Raw genomic sequence first — 20,711 nt, forward strand, 5'->3', positions numbered from 1 at the left:
AAAGCTTGTCCACATCAACTCTGTCTATCCCTCTCATCATTTTAAAGACCTCTACCAAGTCCCCCCTTAACCTTCTGCGCTCCAGAGAATAAAGACCTAACTTATTCAACCTTTCTCTGTAACTTAGCTGTTGAAACCCAGGCAACATTCTAGTAAATCTCCTCTGTACTCTCTCTATTTTGTTGACATCCTTCCTATAATTGGGAGACCAAAATTGTACACCATACTCCAGATTTGGTCTCACCAATGCCTTGTACAATTTTAACATCCCAGCTTCTATACTCAATGCTCTGATTTATAAAGGCTAGCATACCAAAAGCTTTCTTTACCACCCTATCTATATGAGATTCCACCTTCAAGGAACTATGCACGGTTATTCCCAGATCCCTCTGTTCAACTGCATTCTTCAATTCCCTACTATTTACCATGTACGTCCTATTTTGATTTGTCCTGCCAAGGTGTAGCACCTCACATTTATCAGCATTAAACTCCATCTGCCATCTTTCAGCCCATTCTTCCAAATGGCCTAAATCACTCTGTAGACTTTGGAAATCCTCTTCATTATCCACAACACCCCCTATCTTGGTATCATCTGCATACTTACAAATCCAATTTACCACACCTTCAACCAGATCATTGATGTACATGACAAACAACAAAGGACCCAACACCGATCCCTGAAGCACCCCACTAGTCATCTGCCTCCAACCCGACAAACAGCCATCAACCATTACCCTCTGGCTTCTCCCATTCAGCCACTGTTGAATCCATCTTGCTATTCCTGCATTTATACCCAACAGTTGAACCTTCTTAACCAACCTTCCATGAGGAACCTTGTCAAAGACCTTACTAAAGTCCATATAGACAACATCCACTGCTTTACCCTCGTCAACTTCCCTAGTAACCTCTTCAAAAAATTCAAGAAGATTAGTCAAACATGACCTTCCAGGCACAAATCCATGTTGACTGTTCCTAATCAGACCCTGTTTATCCAGATGCTTATATATATTATCTCTCAGTATCTTTTCCATTAATTTGCCCACCACTGAAGTCAAACTAACAGGTCTATAATTGCTAGGTTTACTCTTAGAACCCTTTTTAAACAATGGAACAACATGCGCAGTACGCCAATCCTCGGAGACTATTCCCGTTTCTAATGACATTTGAAATATTTCTGTCATAGCCCCGGCTATTTCTACACTAACTTCCCTCAATGTCCGAGGGAATATCCTGTTACATATAAATCAGACGTAAGCATGACAGATTTACTTCCTGAGAACCAGGTATATTTGATGGGAATTCTTAGTTTTGTGCTTATCGCTGCAGTTATTCTTTTATATTATTTAATTACGAACCTAAATAGCAAAACACATATGGAGGAATCAAGTCCTGGGATCTAAACCAGTAAATTTATGCAACCACACACATAAGTCATAGCATACCACAAATCATACACATTTTAGCTATATCAATAAACTAAAATCAATATGATTTTTGTTCATGTTTACAGGTTCACAGAAACCCCATATCCAAGGGTGATCACATATTGATGATTTTGTTATGCACAGAACAATATAGGCATCATTCCATCAATACATTTTGTTGAATGGACCAAGAGCAAACTATTGTTGTTTACATTTCTGTCCCATCTATGTGAGATCTGTCTTGTCAATATTAATGCTGCTTGAAACCATGGATCAAAGAGGCACAAAACCTGACACAGCATTTTCAAAATGAGCAGGTAATACTCTGAAGGTTTTGAATATATACAGTAAATTGAATTTTTTTTAATATGCTAAAGACAGAATTGCAATGGGAAGAATAAATCTAATTCAAGAGTCAGATCATTGCGTAAATTTTGGATTTGGATTTTTATACTAAATTTACTATCAGAGGTATTGTCCAGCAAGCAAATAAAATAAATAACAACTTGCTGCACAATAGTTTCCACACTATTCATTCTAGCTTCATATAAATAATTTACTGTGATTTGTACTTTTAACAAAATGATCCAATGGAAAGGGCTGTGGAATAACCAATGATTGATTAAACACTTTCCTCCTATTTTACAGTACTCGGCACTCTGGTATTATGTGGTCCAGATTTGGTGGCCAATATTGGTTGCTCCCGATGAGAGGGATATCTTATACATGTGATGTTCATCAGTCCGCTGGTGGAAAAGCCTCAATGCTGGTCTACAGAAAACTGGTTTCTCTGTCAACTCATTTATTTGCTTTACAGCTGCAGCAAAATGAACAAATGTGGATGGCAGTCACTAGAGGAAATTTATAAAGTTAATATAGTGGAGAAAACATTCCACATGCTTCCATGGCATAGCAAGCGCTAATAGTGAATAATGTTCTAATTTAATGTTTACTACACAAATACATAATTGAAACACACTACAAATCTCTAAAGATGCTTTCTGGTCATCCTGCAGCCCAGCTAATCAACATTGTGTTCCTTTGTGTTTGCTGCTTTGTGATGTTATTTCATTATTTTACTTGACTTTTCTCCAAACCATTGATACAAGCAGCTCTAACAAGGCTCAGCATTGACGGACCATCCTGAATTTCATTTTGTGGCATGGTGATGAGATGCCTTGCTGAACTCGTTTATTCTATAGAATGAAGGCTATTCTGCAATGTGAATGAGCAAAGGGACAACTAAACACTGAAGGCCCACAAACTCTCTGATCATAGAGGCCATCATAGCCTCTCTCTGACTATTCCAGGATGAAGCCATGCATCCAAGAGGCAGAATTATATTTACCCTCACTAGATACAGATCAGCTACTGATATCAAACTATTGCTTTGTGTAATGTTCCCACAGATGTGAAAGGAGACATTTCACTCAGTATGGCTTGAGTCTGATCTCAATTTACTTTTCCCTAACCCAATGTGGTGTGTTCACCTTTAATAGAACCTTGTGATATTCCTATCTTTAGTATGCTAATTCTATGCTAGATATAAGCTGATACTGACCAGTCTTCCAACCTTTGAGATTGATCTAAGGCAACACATTCTTAATGGTTGATATAGCAAAGGTTTCCCTTTTCCATGCCAATGCGTTGTAGTGTTGGACCACCATGTTTCATTGCCATGCTATTGAGCAAGTTCCTTGTTGCTCCAAGTTTATATTGTGAAGTAGGCAAGTGGAAGATGTCCTCAAAGGGTTGTCCTCTAGTGCTGACAATCCACTTTGCATTTTATTTACCATTATAACATTTTGACGATTCACCTGAATACAAAGTTCAATGACCTACTAACCAACTTTGCATGGTCATGAAGTGATAACTACATGAATATTTTGGCCATGCAAATGGACATTTCACATTACATTGTTGATTATCAGTATTGAAAAGTCCGATGACATCATGTGTAAAGAGATTTGAAGCCCCATCAGGTTCTTGATGAATTCATTATTTTCTTCTCTTCTCCGTGCCTTTATTAATCCATAATGAGACACGATAGATTCAGTTCATGATTAAAGAAGCGGTGTCCACAGTGTCATTAACAAGCAAAGATATCTTTGAACACTTTCAAGGTAGACCTTATAAAAAGGATATGTGGCATTTTATGTCCTTTGGCAGTGCTTTAGCAGTGAAGAATTTTGATGAAAGCTTTTCTGAACTCTATGTTGAAGGTGGTGTAAATGATAGGGTTCACAGCACTATTGACATAACCCAGCCAGGTGAAGGCACTGTACAAGGCTTGAGGGATGTTGCATTTTTTACAGTGCTTGTTCAGGATATGGGTAATGAAGAATGGCAACCAACAAATAATGAAGACCCCTATAAACAAGAGAAGCAGAGATTAATATCCAGCATTGAAAATTCACGAGAAATCCAATGGGTAACTATATAAATAAAAATATTTTCAATGGATAGCTGTAGAGAAAATGGCTTGTTGTGGAGGAAGGCAAACTAAGTGAGACAGTATAGAAACATAGAAAATAGGTGCAGGAGTAGGCCATTCGGCTCTTCGAGCCAGCATCGCCATTCAAAATGATCATGGCTGATCATCCAAAATCAGTACCCCGTTCTGGCTTTTCCCCCATATCCCTTGATTCCCTTAGCCCTAAATCTAAAACAATGTACAATGGAAAATTGGACATGAAAGACTTCAATAAAGAAATTGGAGAAATAAGGCTGTTTCTGAGCTTTAATTAGTGTTTAATTCCTTGTTTTGATGTCAAGACACATGTAGTATCCAGCATGTGGGGTTTAGTTCAATGGAAATCATGATATTATAGCAGACCAGAATGCAAAAAAAACTAAGTTTTCATTGTCGAAGGAGAGTATCCTCAATTTGTTTGTTCTACATGAATAATGTGCATCAGAAATTCAGTAAAGTCGCCATGACTTGGATGGGCTACAAATTAATTTGTAGTGTGGCAATTTTGACCAGTAAGAAATTTAATTGACAGCATTTCACTAAACTACACTCTGCATTTAGTTCAGCACCAGGGTAGTCTTGCACATTTATTTTGTATCTTTCACCAGCTTGCGGCTGACATGCAGAGAGCAGAGCAAATGAACCACACCAATGAGGGGAGAAACCATTAGTTAAAAGGAATCTACCTCAGCAGGTTTGTTGTTAGGTAGCAGGGTATTGATCTTCAACAGGCAAGTTCATTCAGTATTTAGGTTGGTGATGACTCTATTCTCTCTTCCCTCCCTTGTTGTTGATGATATAGATAGGCCCTCTGTTGTACTTAACTATTTCCTTGGATGCCATTTACATGCCAAGTAATTCCTCCCTTCCCCCAACCATGTGATCATATCCTTGACCTCAAGGTCCCTTCCTCCAACTATCCTTAATGATCCAGGCCTAATCCTTCTTGCATCGTACCCTGGTGAACCCAACAGAGGAAAGACCCGTGTGTGTGTGTGTGTGTGTGTGTGTGTGTGTGTGTGTGTGTGTGTGTGTGTGTGTGTGTGTGTGTGTGTGTGTGTGTGTGTGTGTGTGTGTGTGTGTGTGTGTGTGTGTGTGTGTGTGTGTGTGCGTGCGTGCGTGCGTGCGTGCGTGTGTGTGTGTGTGTGTGTCTGGGTGTCCTAGCACAAACTATGTAAGCCCATACCACTGCAAATCCCAGGACATATCATCAGCTGAGGTTTGACACCTATTTCTGCCATGTAATATTTCTAGGCTACTGTCTTTAGACATTACTCACAAAGCATTAATAATGTAGTAAGCATGCAGATACAGCAGGCAGTGAAGAAAGCTAATGGCATGTTGGCCTTCATTGTGAGAGGATTTGAGTTTAGGAGCATGGAGGTCCTACCGCAGTTGTACAGGGCCCTGGTGACACCGTGCCTGGAGTATTGTGTGTAGTTTTGGTCTCGTAATTTGAGGAAGGACATCATTGCTATTGAGGGAGTGCAGCGTAGATTCACCAGGTTAATCCCAGGATGGTGGGACCGACATATGATGAAAGAATGGGTCGACTGGGCTTGTATTCACTGGAATTTAGAAGGATGAGAGGCAATCTTATAGAAATATCTAAAATTCTTAAAGGATTGGACAGGTTAGATGCAGGAAAACTTTTCCCGATGTTGGGGGAGACCAAAACCAGGGGTCACGGTTTAAGAATAAGTGGTTGGCCATTTAGGACTGAGATAAGGAAAAACCTCTTCACCCGGAGAGTTGTGAATCTGCGGAAGTCTCTGCCACAAAGGCAATGGAGGTCAATCCGCTGGGTGTTTTCAAGAGAGTTAGATTTAGCTCGTAGGGCAAAAGGAATTAAGCGATATGGGGAAAAAGCAGGAATGGGGTACTGATTTTAGATGATCAGCAATTATTATATGGAATGGCGGTGCTGGCCTGAAAGGCCGAATGGCCTACTCCTGCACCTATTTCACAATGTTTCTATGCATGCAGGTGCCTGACAAATCCAACCAACTATGTATTTGACAAATCTAGATTAGAAATATTGGAGACAATTCCAAAACACTAAAATGATGTGATTTTGGGAGGAAGCAGTTTGAGCTAAATGATTTCTCTCTATGCCATCTCCTCTATCAAGTTCTATATGTGCTTGAGCTGATTGAAACTGTTAAGACAGTTAACTTTTTGTTTTGGAATCCTTGTCCCACTTTCCAATTTCTCTAATAATTCCTTTCCTGCTTTTGCCACCACGAATAATCTCCAGATAAACATCCTCTACCACTACCAAGGGAAAGATCAAAAGTTAGAGGAAGCCCAGTGCTGGATTTGTTTTAATATATTTATGGGAAAATACCTCTGCTGTGGAGAAACAGGATCCCTGTTCCTTGAATTCTTGTATCTAACTGTTAATTTAAACACTTCAAACATGAGCTAGGCAATAAAGTTCCTTTAACCTCAACGTTACACAAGTAAATGCATGATCCCATTGGCACTCATTTTGACTCATTTCCGGAAATGGTCTAGATTCAGATGCGTCCGTTACAATGAAGTGCCCACATTTTAGGAAGCTTCTGTATATTCTGCAAAAATAAGCAATTGATTTAAAACTTTCCAACTTCCTTTCATGTCAGCTACTGGCAGTGAAGAGGGAGAGGGTGGTGTCGAGAGATCCTTGAAGGACATCATGGACTCCTTCCCCTCCATGGTTTGCCATTCCAATTTAGAGACATTTATATTACAAATGGATGGAAACCAAACTGAAGTAATGAACAAAGAAGGGACACAAATGCTGGAGTAACTCAGCGGGACAGGCAGCATCTCTGGATAGAAGGAAGGGACAATACTAACCAAGGACAATAGCCAGCATCTGAGTTGCTTTCTTCTCCTTTTGCTGGGACATCTTCCTCTTGCTCATGGTCTTGAGTGAAGTTCTTGTTTTACCATTTGGCATCGACTGGATTTCAAAAGCTTTGGTCACTTTGCTTATGTTTTTAGGGTGACCATTCTTCTCTCCTCTCACCGGGCTGCCTGCTGGTGATGGCAGATTAGAACTCCCTCCCTGGTTAGAGGGAGTAGGCACAGTCAGCTGGCGGCTGGCAGCTGCCATTTTGAGCTTGGTCTTCTCTAGAGGGGTACTGGCAGACGACATCATTTCCATCTCCATCTCATCCTGGTGGCTCACGGCCTCCTGCACCAAGATCAAATATCCCAACACAACACCAAATAAATACCCAATGTGTATGTCAGGCCAATGGAAAGTAATAACTATTAAAATAGACGAGTTGTTCTATTAATCACTTGTTCCAGAAACATTGGGTGGCACAGTGGTGTAGCGGTAGAGCTTACAGCGCCAGGGACTGGAGTTGGATCCTGACTATGTGGCAGTCTGTATGGAGATTGTACATTCTCCCCTTGACCACGTGTGTTTTCTCTACGTGCTCTGGTTTCCTCCCACATTCCAAAGACGTACAGGTTTGTAGGTTAATTGGCTTCTGTAAATTGCCCCGATGTGTAGGATAGTAGTGTATGGATGATCGTTAATTGGCAAGGACAGGGTGGGCCGAAGGGCCTGTGTCCACACCGCGCCTCTAAATGAAACTAAACAAGAAGAGGCCATTCAGCATCTGCAGCTCATTCTATCTTGGACCGAGATACCTTCATTGTGTTCCCTAGTTGATTGTACCTTTGTACAATGCTTATTGTGTAAAGGTACGTTCCACTTAGTACTGGCACCTCTTAAATAGTTGAGGCAGTTTGGAGCAGTTTAGTGTAGTGTAGTTTAGTTTAGTTTAGAGATACAGCATGGAAACAGTCCCTTCGGCCCACCCATTCCTTCTCAATGGAAAGCAAATTTATTCTACTTCGCAATGAATTGAACACAACATTCTCACTTTCCAGAACATGGAAGAGAAGCAGTTTCTCAGGGAGAAACAAGAACATGATGAACCTGTTTCTCTTTAGGGAACGGAGCGTAGAGGAGAGATTATGTGCTCAATATAATAAGGATATTTGAATCATTTGCTCAGATGAAACAGCTCTACATTGGCAGTAACCAGAAAATATAAATTTAAAATAGTTTTCACAAAAGCCAGCAGTGACACAAGAAGATTGTTTTAACCCAACTAAAGGGGAACACACAGTGCTGGAGTAACTCAGCAGGTCAGGCAGCATCTCTGGAGAATGTGGATAGCTGACATTTTGGATTAGGCCCCCTCTTCAGACACTTAGGAAGTGATTCTATGGCCAACAGATAGTAGAAGTAGACTCAATATTAATCTTTTAACAGAAATTGGATCTCCCCTTAAAAAGTCAAGATTTGCCAGGCCACAAGGGAAGAGTAGGGACCTAGGACGAAATGGCCGAATGGACTCTAATGATATCCCATTCTATGATTCAACTTTTAGAGAATTATGTCTAACAAAGGAATCAGAAAGAAGGATCAATTTCATCTCGATGAGATGCTCTGACTAGGCAGCAGCCCATTAGAAGTAGAACGTTTTCCCAAATTATGTTAGTTTGTCCAGAAGAGTATTGGTTCAGTCCATGCTTCCCTAAGATTAGCTTATTGTGATGCAGGAGAACCAAAACAAGCAGTTGGCGAGTCCCTGAAGTTGGCACTGGGTGACCCATACTAATGTGTAATTAACAATATAAGTTCCAGCTGTTTGCAGCTCTGGTGGCTGGGAGTGGCTACACAAAGTCAACGCCATGGTCAAACTATAGACACTCACCACTTTCCTCTTATTGGTGGGGAAACTCCCATTTGATTTCACAATGACTGTACAGAGCTTCACGTCTTCTGGATGGGTGCACTTATCCTAAATTCAAAAATAATATGTTTATTCCTCCATTTGAGGTTCTCCATATACAGTTTTCTAACAGGCCACCATTTAAATTCTAAGCTTGGCTGAGGTAATAAGGGATTAAAATACGAAATACTTGTCCAAGAGATTGGAAGTAAGATATATTTGCTAGACTGCACAACATTCCATCAAAATGAAATGCTTTGCTTAATTGTAGTGGGAAATTGGATGCTACTTTTGTGAAAATTAACATCTCAACAAGAGAAATAAAATAAATGAGCATATGATGTGTTCTTAGTAACAATGGTCATGGGGAAAATCCTGCCTGGAACATCAGGGGAATTCTCTCCTCTTCCAACTGTGCAACAGGAATTAGTTTAATTTGCAAACATGTCATTGGAATATGGAGGTGGAAGGCTCCAGTCTAAAATAAGGTACCTACAGCAATGCAGCTCTTCCTCGAATACCATGTACAATTGCACAGAATTGTGGTGCAACTAGTAAAACAGCTTCCTCACAGCTTCATTGGCTAGAGTTTGCAATACTGTCTGTGTGGAGTTTGCATGTTTTCCATGTGACCAGGTGAATTTTTTGTCAGAAAGCTGTGAGTTGCTAGGTAGGTTGGTCACAGTGAATTGCCACTAGCATGTATGTGAGAGAGGACAGCAAGGGATAGGATGGAAAAATATGTTGAGAAAGTGCGGAGAAGAAAACAGGTTAGGATAGAATTATTGTAACAAATGGTGATTGATGGTCAGCATGGACCTAGTGGGCTGAAGGGCCTGTGGTCTACATGTATGATTCTAGAAGTCTCATTACAGATCGTGAATCAAAAACTGTCACTCTTGTACCTAATGTATGAAAAATAACTGGACAAACTGGCCAAACTCTTGTCTCAAAACAATTTAGAAGAACATAGAAAGTTCTTCTTTACCTTTAATGGTGCCTGGATTTCCGATTCAAACCTGCTGCTTCTCTTGGTGTTCACTCGCTTTCTCCTTTTACGCAGCACCACGTAAATCTGCACGTACACCAACAGCGTGACGATGAAGGGAATGAAGAAGGAGAAAATGGACGAGTAGACCACAAATTCGGGATGGTGAATAAGACAGGTGGCATCATTCCTGGTGTCTGAGAGTTAGAGATGATTCATAGATTATTCCCATATTCATTAAGTCAATGCTGACTTTCATAAATCAGATGTTATTCTCATTGTTCACTGATGTGCAATCTAATGGAACAACGCCTAATATAAGAAGAATATTTTTTCTAAGCTAGAGGATCAAATGGCTTTGACAAATTGTATTTTTTCCCATTATTAATTTCAGAGTTGGTTGTATATTTTCATATTTAACCAGGTCTGCTTGACCCTTACACCAGGCCTGCTTGACCCATACACCAGGCCTGCTTGACCCTTACTCCAGGCCTGCTTGACCTTGACACCAGGCCTGCTTGACCCTTACTCCAGGCCTGCTTGACCTTTACACCAGGCCTGCTTGACCTTTACACCAGGCCTGCTTGACCTTTACACCAGGCCTGCTTGACCTTGACACCAGGCCTGCTTGACCCATACACCAGGCCTGCTTGACCCATACACCAGGCCTGCTTGACCCATACACCAGGCCTGCTTGACCTTTACTCCAGGCCTGCTTGACCCTTACACCAGGCCTGCTTGACCCTTACTCCAGGCCTGCTTGACCCTTACACCAGGCCTGCTTGACCTTTACTCCAGGCCTGCTTGACCTTTACACCAGGCCTGCTTGATCTTGACACCGTGACAATGCCCGGGTGGACAGTCCAAAAAGGTGATGAGATGTGCATTTCAGCTTTCACATGCTGACCTAGAAACAGCATTATATACTTTCTTAGGGACCAGCTCTGATCTAGATTTTACATGCAGGACTGTCAGGTGAGACTTGATCACCTTGACTGACACTGAGACGAGAGTGAAACTCATGTAATTGCTGAGCTGAATGGAAATGGTGTCACATTAGCTGGCACTACGGTTAACTGATGCACCAGTGTCTTATGTCACTGGTGTTTAAGAAGGAACTGCAGATGCTGGAAAATCGAAGGTACACAAAAATGCTGGAGAAACTCAGCGGGTGGAGCAGCATCTATGGAGCGAAGGAAATAGGCAACGTTTCGGGCCAAAACCCTTCTTCTGTATTTCACTGGACTGGATCTCAGCTTGTTCCTAAAATCATGTAAACAGACAGCATTTAGAGGCCATTGGGTTCGAACCAGCCAGAGCAGGTCTCTGTCTAACCTACAGCCTTGTAGTTTAAGGAGCCAATTACTCATCTTAAACATAGCAGTGAAAGCAAGTGAATGAAAACAATGATCCTTTGACACCCGATCTATCTGTTTCTCGATTGTATTTTAAGAAAAGCTTATTTGCCATTTAGGAAATGACCCGCATGACACATTTGCAAACGGTGTATTAATGTGTCAGAGTCATACTCCTTTGGCCCAACTTGCCCACACTGGCCAACAATGTCCCAGCTACACTAGTCCCACTTGCCTGCACCTGGTCTGTGCATCTACCCGATCTATTCCTCTCATGATTTTGTACACCTCTATAAGATCTCCCCTCATCCTCCTGCGCTCCATGGAATAGTCCCAGCCTACTTAACCTCTCCCTATGTACTCCCTGCACCTGTACTCCTAGATCCCTCTGCTCTACAACACTCCCCAGAGGCTGACCATTCACTGTGTAGGTCCTGCCCTTGTTCAACTTCCCAAAATACATCACCTCACACTTCTCTGTATTAAATTTCAGCAACCATTCCTCCACCCACCTAGCCAATCGATCCAGATCCTGCTGCAATCATTCACAACCATCTTCACTATCTGGAAAACCACTAACTTTTGTATCATCAGCAAACTTGCTAATCTTGCTCTGTATGTTCTCATCCAAATCATTGATGTAGATGACAAACAGTAACGGGCCCAGCACCGAACTCCGAGACACACCACTAGTCACAGGCCTCCAGTCCGAGGAGCAACCTTCCACCATCACCTTCTGCTTCCTTCCATGGAGCCAATTTGCTGTCCATTCAGCTATCTCTCCTTGGATCCCATGTGATCTAACCATCCAGAGCAGCTTACCATGCAGAACTTTGTCAAATGCCTTACTGAAAGATATGGATACCTTTAAGATATGGATACCATTCAAAGGCTAAGCCTAAATGCTCCTCATTACTAGCCCTTGGCATTGCAGTGGTGGGCAAGAGAAAAAAAAATTTAGTTGCTAGCAAATTTTTAATTGTTTCTTAACGATGAACATTTACTTGTTCCAACCATAGGACAGAATTATATCTCAAATAAGAAAATAAGAACACTAATGAACAAAAAGCCCCACCTGGTTTTCTCTAGAGCACTTGGGTCACATCAAATGTCATAATGAGACTACACATTTACATATAGGTTGCTAACATCACCCTATGACAGGAAGAAATAAAGCTCATTATAGCTACCTGACTCATTCAGTCCAAATAGTAATGGGCAGGATATGGCAAAGGACAAGCCCCAGACGACGGAGATCATGATGGTGACTCTGCGCTTGGAGCTGTACCGGGTATTGTAGAGCATTGGCATGGCAACGGCAGTGTACCTGCAACATGAGACAGTAAAAGACAACAACAACTTCATGTCCAGCTCGCTCCCTTATACTCACTCGGCTACATTTTGCTTCGTATTATTTTTATCTCAAACACATTTTAAACATTTGTTTGTATAACATTTAGATTTTCTAGTGCTGTCTAATTTTGCAGCAATCATTGAAGGCAAATATTAAAAAAGCATAAACATTTGACAAGTTGGAAATCTAAAATAAAAACAGAAACCGATAAAGGTAGTCGGCCAAAACTGGACAGTTCTGATAAAGGGTCACTGATCTGAAATATTACTTCATTTCCTTCTCCACAGTTGCTGCTCCACCCACTGAGAATATCAACAGTTTTCTGCTTTTTATATCAATTGTAAGTAATTCTCATTCAAACATTAGAACAGGTCCACCAGCTATTTTGAAACTGGCCATATTTTTACAGAACAAAGAGATCATGTGATGAAGGAACTGCAGATGCAAGTTTATACCATAGATGGACACAAAGTGCTGGAGTAACTCAGCAGGTCAGCCAGCATCTCTAGAGGACATGGCTTGGTGATGTTTCAAGTCGGAATCTTGAGTCTAAATAAGGGTCCCGACCTGAAACGTCATCTATCTTTTTCTTCAGAGATGCTGCCTGACCTGCTGAGTTACTCCAGCATTCTGTGTGTATCTGCTGAAGATCATGGCTGATCTGTTTTTTAAAGGCCATCTAGTTTGGTTTTGAAGCCTTGAGTATGGTGACTGCTTTGACAGTTTATGCTCAGTTCCAAGCACAATCTTTCTGTGGAAAAGTGCTCCAGATTTGTGAAGAAGTGCTACCTGTTAAGGAATTTGGATAAACTGTGATTGATGAATTAGGGAGGACTATTTAGTTTAGTTTAGTTTAGTTTAGTTTAGTTTAGTTTAGTTTAGTTTAGATATAGCATGGAAACAGGCCGTTGGGCCCACCAAGTCCACGCAACCCATTCACACTACACACTAGGGACAGTTTACAGAAGCTAATTAACCTACAAACTTGGGAAGGTGTGGGAGGAAACCAGAGTGCCCAAAGAAAACCAAAACGGTCACAGGGAGAATGTATAAACTCTATATAGACAGCATCTGTAGTCAGGATGGAACGCGGGTCTCTGGTGTTGTGAGGGAGCAACTCTACCGCTGCGCCACCGTGCCGCCCTTTTGTATTTGTACTTTATTACGTGGGATGAATTGGTTATAACACCATTTTAATTGGGAACTGGACAGCCACTTAGGTGTTGCTTTGAAAATTGACAAGCAGTAAAAAGGCAGTCTTGGAAAAAAATGTCCTGGGGGGGTAAAAAATTGTTTCCATGTAACCTACCGACAATAATCATGCATCATTGCATCTTGAGAACATAATCACTACATGTGGCCTTTAACAAGCACCTATTGAGAAACATCTATTGACATTTGTGCAATTTCACGCAGCCTTTAATTTTTATTGCATTTATAGCTTTTAGCTTTTAAACATGGTTATTAAAAGGACCTTTACTTTTGGTAATCCTGCAGGAAACAAAATTCTCTTATTGCGAGTGAAACTCTCGTAGAAATGTGGCAAAGTTTTATTGAATGACCTGCAACTGGCGCGACCTTCAATGTTTGATCTCTTAGATTAAATCAGAAATACAGCACTGAAACTAACCCTTCGGCCACTGAGTCCACGACAACCATCGATTACCCATTCACGCTATTTCTATGTTATCCCACTTTCCCTTCTACTCCCCAAACATTAGGGACAATTTAATGAGGCCAATTAAACTTTACATCTTTGGGATGTGGAAGGAAAATGGAGCACCCAGAGGAAGCCCAAATGGTTACGGGGAGATCGTGCAAACTCCATACAGACAGCACCGGTAGTCTAACCCTAACCCTTACCACTAATTTAAATGATCACTAACACCCTAATTTGATCTATGGAATGACAATCATTTTCCATCATCTATCAGTGATCAGCCATGATCACATTAAATGGCGGTGCTGGCTTGAAGGGCCGAATGGCCTACTCCTGCACCTATTGTCTATTGATCTGTGTTGCCACATTCTGCTGGAGCCAATTTTACCTATTGATACTTGACACATTAAACATTAAAGAGTGACTGATGATTTCATAGAATGAGATTGTCTGAGTCTCACAAACCATCTGTTGGCGTCACTGATTCATGTTCTAGATTGCCGAGCACTCTCATGTTAGATATAAACACAGATAGTATTTATTTATCTAATGCAAATAGTCTCCATGTTCAGCCTGTGATCATCTTCCCAACTGCCCCAGTTTCTGTGACATTTGATGTCAAGCATGGTTTGAAATGTACAGCTGGTGCTAGTTTGTGTTGTGGTCCACTGGGCATTTACTCAACTCCAGTCCATCCAAGGGCAAGTGATAAATGGAATTAACATAATGCTCAAACAACACCTCCATGTTATTTTTAAACAGATAAGATGAGAAAAGATGAGGCTCATAAAATTCAACATCCATTTAGTTTGACCATTTTAAAATGCTTGGAAATTATATAAAGATATCGAGTACAATTAAGAATGAGACTGCTGTCAAACTTCATTCTCTCTGTGAAATCAGTTTTCAGTTCCACTCCAATACATTCACCATTAATTCCCTTTTAAAACACCAAGTCACATCATTGACCAACCGCTATCTGTGGTTAATGAATATCAAAAACTCAAGGCCAATAGGGATGGTCCTATCATTGATACCCAAACCCTGAGAATTGGTTCAAAAACCCATGATCCCAAGCACCAGAATTCTGTCACACAATTACATTTGCAACTGGATATCGTTACCACTAGATGGTCCTGATACGTTGCTGGAAACTTCAAGCTGCTGATTAGTATACCTACAACTGTAGAGATATATAGTAAATACACAAATTACCTGTCAATGCTGATGGCACAAAGGTTAAGGATACTGGCCGTGCACATCATGACATCAAGCGTCACAAATATGTTGCAGTGGATCCTGCTGAATCTCCATTCTCCCACCACCTTGGCAAAGAAAGATCTCCATGTGAATGGAACAGTCACAATTCAATGACAAGTTCAACATAACTTCATTAAATAGCCACCCAACACTTGGAACACTTCACAAGGTAAAATGCAGTTTCTCTTGACATATTAATAAATACAGTAACAAATTTCAAAACTACACGAGCAGGTATTGGTCATCATCTTACCGATGTCTCTAGAACAACGCAGTGAGTGGAGGATAGTTACAGATACATGATGTGAATGAAATCAATCTCGCCATTAATAATGGGATGATTTGCAGACTTGGTTGATAGGGAAATCAAGCAAGCAAGTTCAGCCTGGCTGGCAATGACAATAACATGAAACATTGCCTTTCAAATGGCACCATGGGATTGTTCAACTTCTTAAACTAGAAGGCATAGATCTTGAGTTTATGCCATATGACAAAAGACTTCTGAAATGATGTGGAAAGCTCTCCATAAAAAGCCTTTCATTTGCATGATAGCTGTGATGGCAATGTCTCTGAATGGTTCACGGCCAATTAAATGCTTTTTAGCCCAGATGTGGTTGTGATATCACATTTGCAGAAACCAATTTGAAAGCAGTTACGTCTCATAAATTCAGCAACCGTATACATTGGTTCAGAGGGAAACATTGATCAATGCAATAAAAATTACTTTTATTAAAAATGGTGTTAGAGAATCATTTATATCCAGTGCATATTGAGTTTAATGCCTTATCGAAACGTTTAGTTTAGTTGAGGTTAGTTTGTCATGTGTACTGAGGTACAGTGAAAACCTTTTTTGTTGCGTGCCATCCAGTAGGAAGTTCGCACTTCTGACAGTATAGCCCCCCCCGAGAGTAGAAACATTGTACAAGGCTCAATCATCCTTTACTCAGCTAAAACATTTTAGTGACAAGGACTGGGTGACAAATTATCTTTAAACATTGTCTAGTCAGCTGTGAGACTTAATGGTTGCCAAGAAACCTGGCGTAAAGCCTGATGTATTAACCATTCCTTCATGTTTTATGTTGTTTGGTTTGTGGCTGGCCTTTAAGTGGTGAAGACACTGATAAACACGGGTTGCAGAATAATCACCACAAACGGTCAGGTTCACTTTGAGCAATGGTTACACAGACAATCGTCAGCTGCCTATTAGACACTCCTCCAGATCTAGTTTTTAATTTTACTCCCTTTTTAATGACACTTGTTCACCAAATTGATCCACGATAGATTCATTTAGATGGGTGGTTTCATCCAGTCTTATTAAGAGCAAACGCTATTGGTGTGATGTAGTTAAGCAAATATGTCAATAAGCTGAGGGGAGAAACATTGTACAAGACTCAATCATCTGAGAGAGATTTAGCTCTTGGGGTTAAAGGAATCTAGGGGTTATGGGGAAATGCAGGAATGGGGTACTGACTTTAGATTATCAGTCATGATCATATGGAATGGCAGTGCTGGCTCAAAGGATCCAATGGCCGACTCTTGTACCTATTTTGTTATGTTTCTAAGAAAGTAACATGAGTTACATTTACAACGTCACGCTCCCATTTGCAGGTCTCACTATTTCTCCTGTTGTCCTTCCTGCTTGAGTTTCCTCCGGGTGCTCTGGTTTTCTTCCATATCCCAGATGTGGATTAGAAGGTTATTTGCCCATGGTAATAGACTTTGTATGTGAGTGGTAAAATCAGGGGGCAGTTTATGGGAATGTGATAAAAAATAAACTGGAATTAGTGCAGGATTAGCGTGAATGATAGTTTGATGATTGGAGTCAACCTGGTTGGCCGCAGGGATTGTGACCTTGCTTATGACGGATTTTGTTATTATTTTAAAAGTTATTAATTTGAATTTGTTTCTGATAATATGAAAATATTTTCTCCTTTGCAAGATACGACGATTATAATATTGTGAAAGATGTCAGCATATACAAGTATATATGGTGAATAGATCTTGTAGCAGCAGCCAAATAGCCACTACAGGTCTTGCCCTGCTGCACAACCACTGAAGTATTTAAAAGAGGTCTATTGCAATTCAATGGAAACCACTAAAGTGAATGATAAAAGTGAGTTAAAATATGCTTTATTTGCAACACCACGTTGATCAATGAGTTGCCGATGTCCTCTGATGATTGTAGTTTACTTAGAAAACTGCCATTTTAATAAAGGCCAAGTAGAATCATTAGAAGATTATTTTAGGTGGAGGATAATTACACACATGGTAGGTGCACAAAATCAGTCGATCATTTCGACATTGCTATCACTGAGTTTCACAGGCCATGCAATTTGAGTTTAATTTAGAGATACAGCTTGGAAATTAACCCCATCAGTCCATCGAGTCCACGTTGACCACAATCATCAGTACATTTGTGTTTATCCTACGCACTAGAGATTATTGCCAGGAGCAGGAATATTAGCAGTAATAACATACAGTTAATCTGGCAGAATTACTAATTTGTGTCTGTAAATAGTGTTGTCACACATGATCTTGTTAAAATGCTCTTCAAATTAAGTGTTAGTCATGGTGTAGCTGGTAACACCTTGTTATAATTTAGAGAGTTCAAGTCCCACCCTAGAATTATGAGCATAAATCTCAGTTGTTATTCCAGTGCAATACAAGGTGAGTGTTGCACAAAGTGGAGATGTTGTCTTTTGGATGACATGTTAAATTGCAGCCCTATTCTCCCCGTCAGGAAAAGATAGCATGGAATGTTTTGAATTTTAGCAGAGGAGGCAACCTCAATGTCCTGACTGATAGTTATCCCCTCAATCAGTGTCACACAAAACACAACTATCTGCTCATTTTCATTCTGCTGTTTAATATAGTTTGGACATAAGCTCACCCTCACACTACTGATAAGAGAAACTACTTTTCAAATATACTTCATTGGCTGTAAAATACTTTTGCATGATGCAAGACCATGACAAGGCTATTGAAACATATCTCTTCACAAAGATGACTAGTCCCAACTACACGTTTCCATTCAAGGCACCTGTAACAAATTCTGACAACTTCCAATGATATTTTATAAATATCCCTTCCTTCTTTATCACAAAAAAATAATTAACCCAATAATATAGTTAAAATCTGAAATAGATTTAGTAAATCAAGTCTGATACTTTTACCTATCTGATCTCCATTAGAAATGTCCAATCTAATGAATGTCTGAAAGTGCAGGGAATTACATCAATTGTCTATCGTCTATTTTCAAATGTGGTCCAAGGCCGCACAGTTGGACAGAAACATTCAAGAGGATGAGTCGCTTAAAAATAGACTGAGTGCTGAGCTGAAGGTAGAAACAAAGTGCTGGAGTAACTCAGCGTGACAGGCAGCATCTCTGGAGAGAAGGAGAGGTGAGGTTTTGGGTCGAGACCCTTCTTCAGACTCGGAACAGTAATGTAGCACCCTCTGGTGTCAGGCAAGGACATAGCCTTCTTCAGACTGAGTGCTGGTTTATTTCTGATCCTGATCACATGGTTCTTTTTCAAAGTTTGAAGGCAGCTGAGAATTTACAATCAAGTTTACTTTAGTTTGGCTCTTGACTTTGACATATTTTCATCTCTGGTTTATCAGTAGGCTTGTGTATTATTAACCTTATTTTTATCTAATTTCCTCTCTTTGCATACAGTTCATGCAATTGGGCATAAAACATCAGTAATTGACAACACTTGCCCGATGGATTCTAATAGCATGGAGTTTGAAAGTGACGATGAATGTTTGAATGTTGCTCTCCGGCATGTGCAATGCCTCTGACTGAAGGAAGTGTATATCACCCCCACTCCACATGTTTTCACCACTGAGATCAACATCCTGCAGGTAAAGTTAAACACCATTTAATTTCCCATCCATGTTATTTGCTGCCTGGGAATCCCATGGAGTTTCTCACACATGCAGAACCTCCAAAGGAACTGGTGTAACTGTTCAACAGTCACTTTAGTGCTTGTGAGATGTTGTGGGCTCAAAGGTTCACGGACCACGGTACGACGAGATATTTTGAAGCTACGATAAGGTGTGGCACAAATGACAATGATCTGTTCTCTCTTATTGCTGCTCCCATGGTGTCAATGCTGAAACCTCATGATGCCCGTTCTGGTGTAAACTTGAGGTGGGTCTGGCTCCAGGGCTGGAACAGATCCAGTGAACCTTAGGATCTTAGCATCATGCCACTCGTCAGGTGGGTTCCCTTTCAATAACAACACAGATTGAGAAGACACAATAAAAAATAATGTGTTATATTTCCTTTCAATACGTGTTCAAGATATTATAGTTGTAACAAATACAGCGTGGAAACAGGCCCTTGGGACCACTGAGTCCACACAGCCCACAATTACCCAAACACAACCATTGTTCTATCCTACACACTAGTGACAATTTACAGAAGCCAATCTGCACGTCTTTGGAATGTGGAGGAAAACCGGAGCACCCGGAGAAAACTCATGTGGTCACAGGTAGAACGTACAAACTCCTTACAGACAGCATCCGTAGTCAGGATCGAACCCGGCTCTCTGGCATTGTGTCTGGCTGCACCACTGTGTTCCCTATGTTCGCAGTACAATATTCGCACCATTGCACCCATTTATACAACTTAATTAATTATTTCAGTGTGACTACCTTTCACATATTTTAAATATATAAATATTCCTTACTTTGAGTACAATTAAGTCAGAAGATAAAGTGAAATAGTTATTTGCATAAATGATTATGCATGAAAGAATTTCATTTTTGATTAAGCACCTGGTGTCATATTATTTGAATTTAAGTGAATAATTTTCACAGCACTTTTGACAGGTAGAATGGAGAAAGCGTACCTGTGCTGTTTTAATGTGTATCAGCATCATTTATAACATTACCAGCCTCCAAGAGCAATTTTAATTCTGTCTAATTGAATATTTTAAATGATTGTAGTGAATGATTTTCAGGTCATGATAGATCCTCATAGCATATAGCAAATGGTTCTATATGTTTGTTGCACACTTTCACTCTCAAATCAGAGCTGCTTTTCCATGATGTACATCTGACATTTGGAGCTCTGTGCCAATCATTAAATTTACATGCTGACAATTGAGAGGTGACCAAACATGTACAATTCAATACAAGCACTTGTTCAAGAATTGCCCCTCGTTTTCCAGAGTTGAGCCCTGTGGTCCACTCCCATTTCGATAGCCGATGGCTTCATCAGCAGATTGGTGCCAACCCAATCCTGGCCTCACCCAGTCAGAAATATTCCCTCTGTCACACTAATTCCTGCCCCACCTTTCCTGCAACTTAAAAATAACTCTATTCCAGATCTGCTGCAGGGTCTTTGGCCTGAATATTACTTACATTTGTCTTGCCAACTGAGTGTTTTATTTTAGATTGTTCTCATCTAAAGTTTTCATAGTTTTGCTCTTTATTCCCTTTCTACCTC

At 40.4% G+C, this 20,711-nt stretch overlaps 1 protein-coding gene across 1 annotated transcript; it reads right to left on the minus strand.

Moving 5' to 3' along the window:
* Window positions 1–1,903: 1,903 nt before the first annotated feature.
* On the minus strand, window positions 1,904–19,042 carry LOC129712209 (D(2) dopamine receptor B-like). The gene is made up of 7 exons (XM_055660466.1): window positions 18,977–19,042; window positions 15,212–15,321; window positions 12,173–12,309; window positions 9,628–9,824; window positions 8,627–8,708; window positions 6,739–7,095; window positions 1,904–3,794 (listed from the first exon to the last, which is right to left on the minus strand). Exons 1-7 carry the CDS (start codon window positions 19,040–19,042, stop codon window positions 3,598–3,600), a joined length of 1,146 nt encoding a protein of 381 aa, XP_055516441.1. The 3' UTR covers window positions 1,904–3,597.
* Between the last annotated feature and the right edge of the window lie 1,669 nt (window positions 19,043–20,711).

Source organism: Leucoraja erinacea, chromosome 32 (genome assembly GCF_028641065.1).
Source record: "Leucoraja erinacea ecotype New England chromosome 32, Leri_hhj_1, whole genome shotgun sequence".
NCBI lineage: Eukaryota > Metazoa > Chordata > Chondrichthyes > Rajiformes > Rajidae > Leucoraja > Leucoraja erinaceus.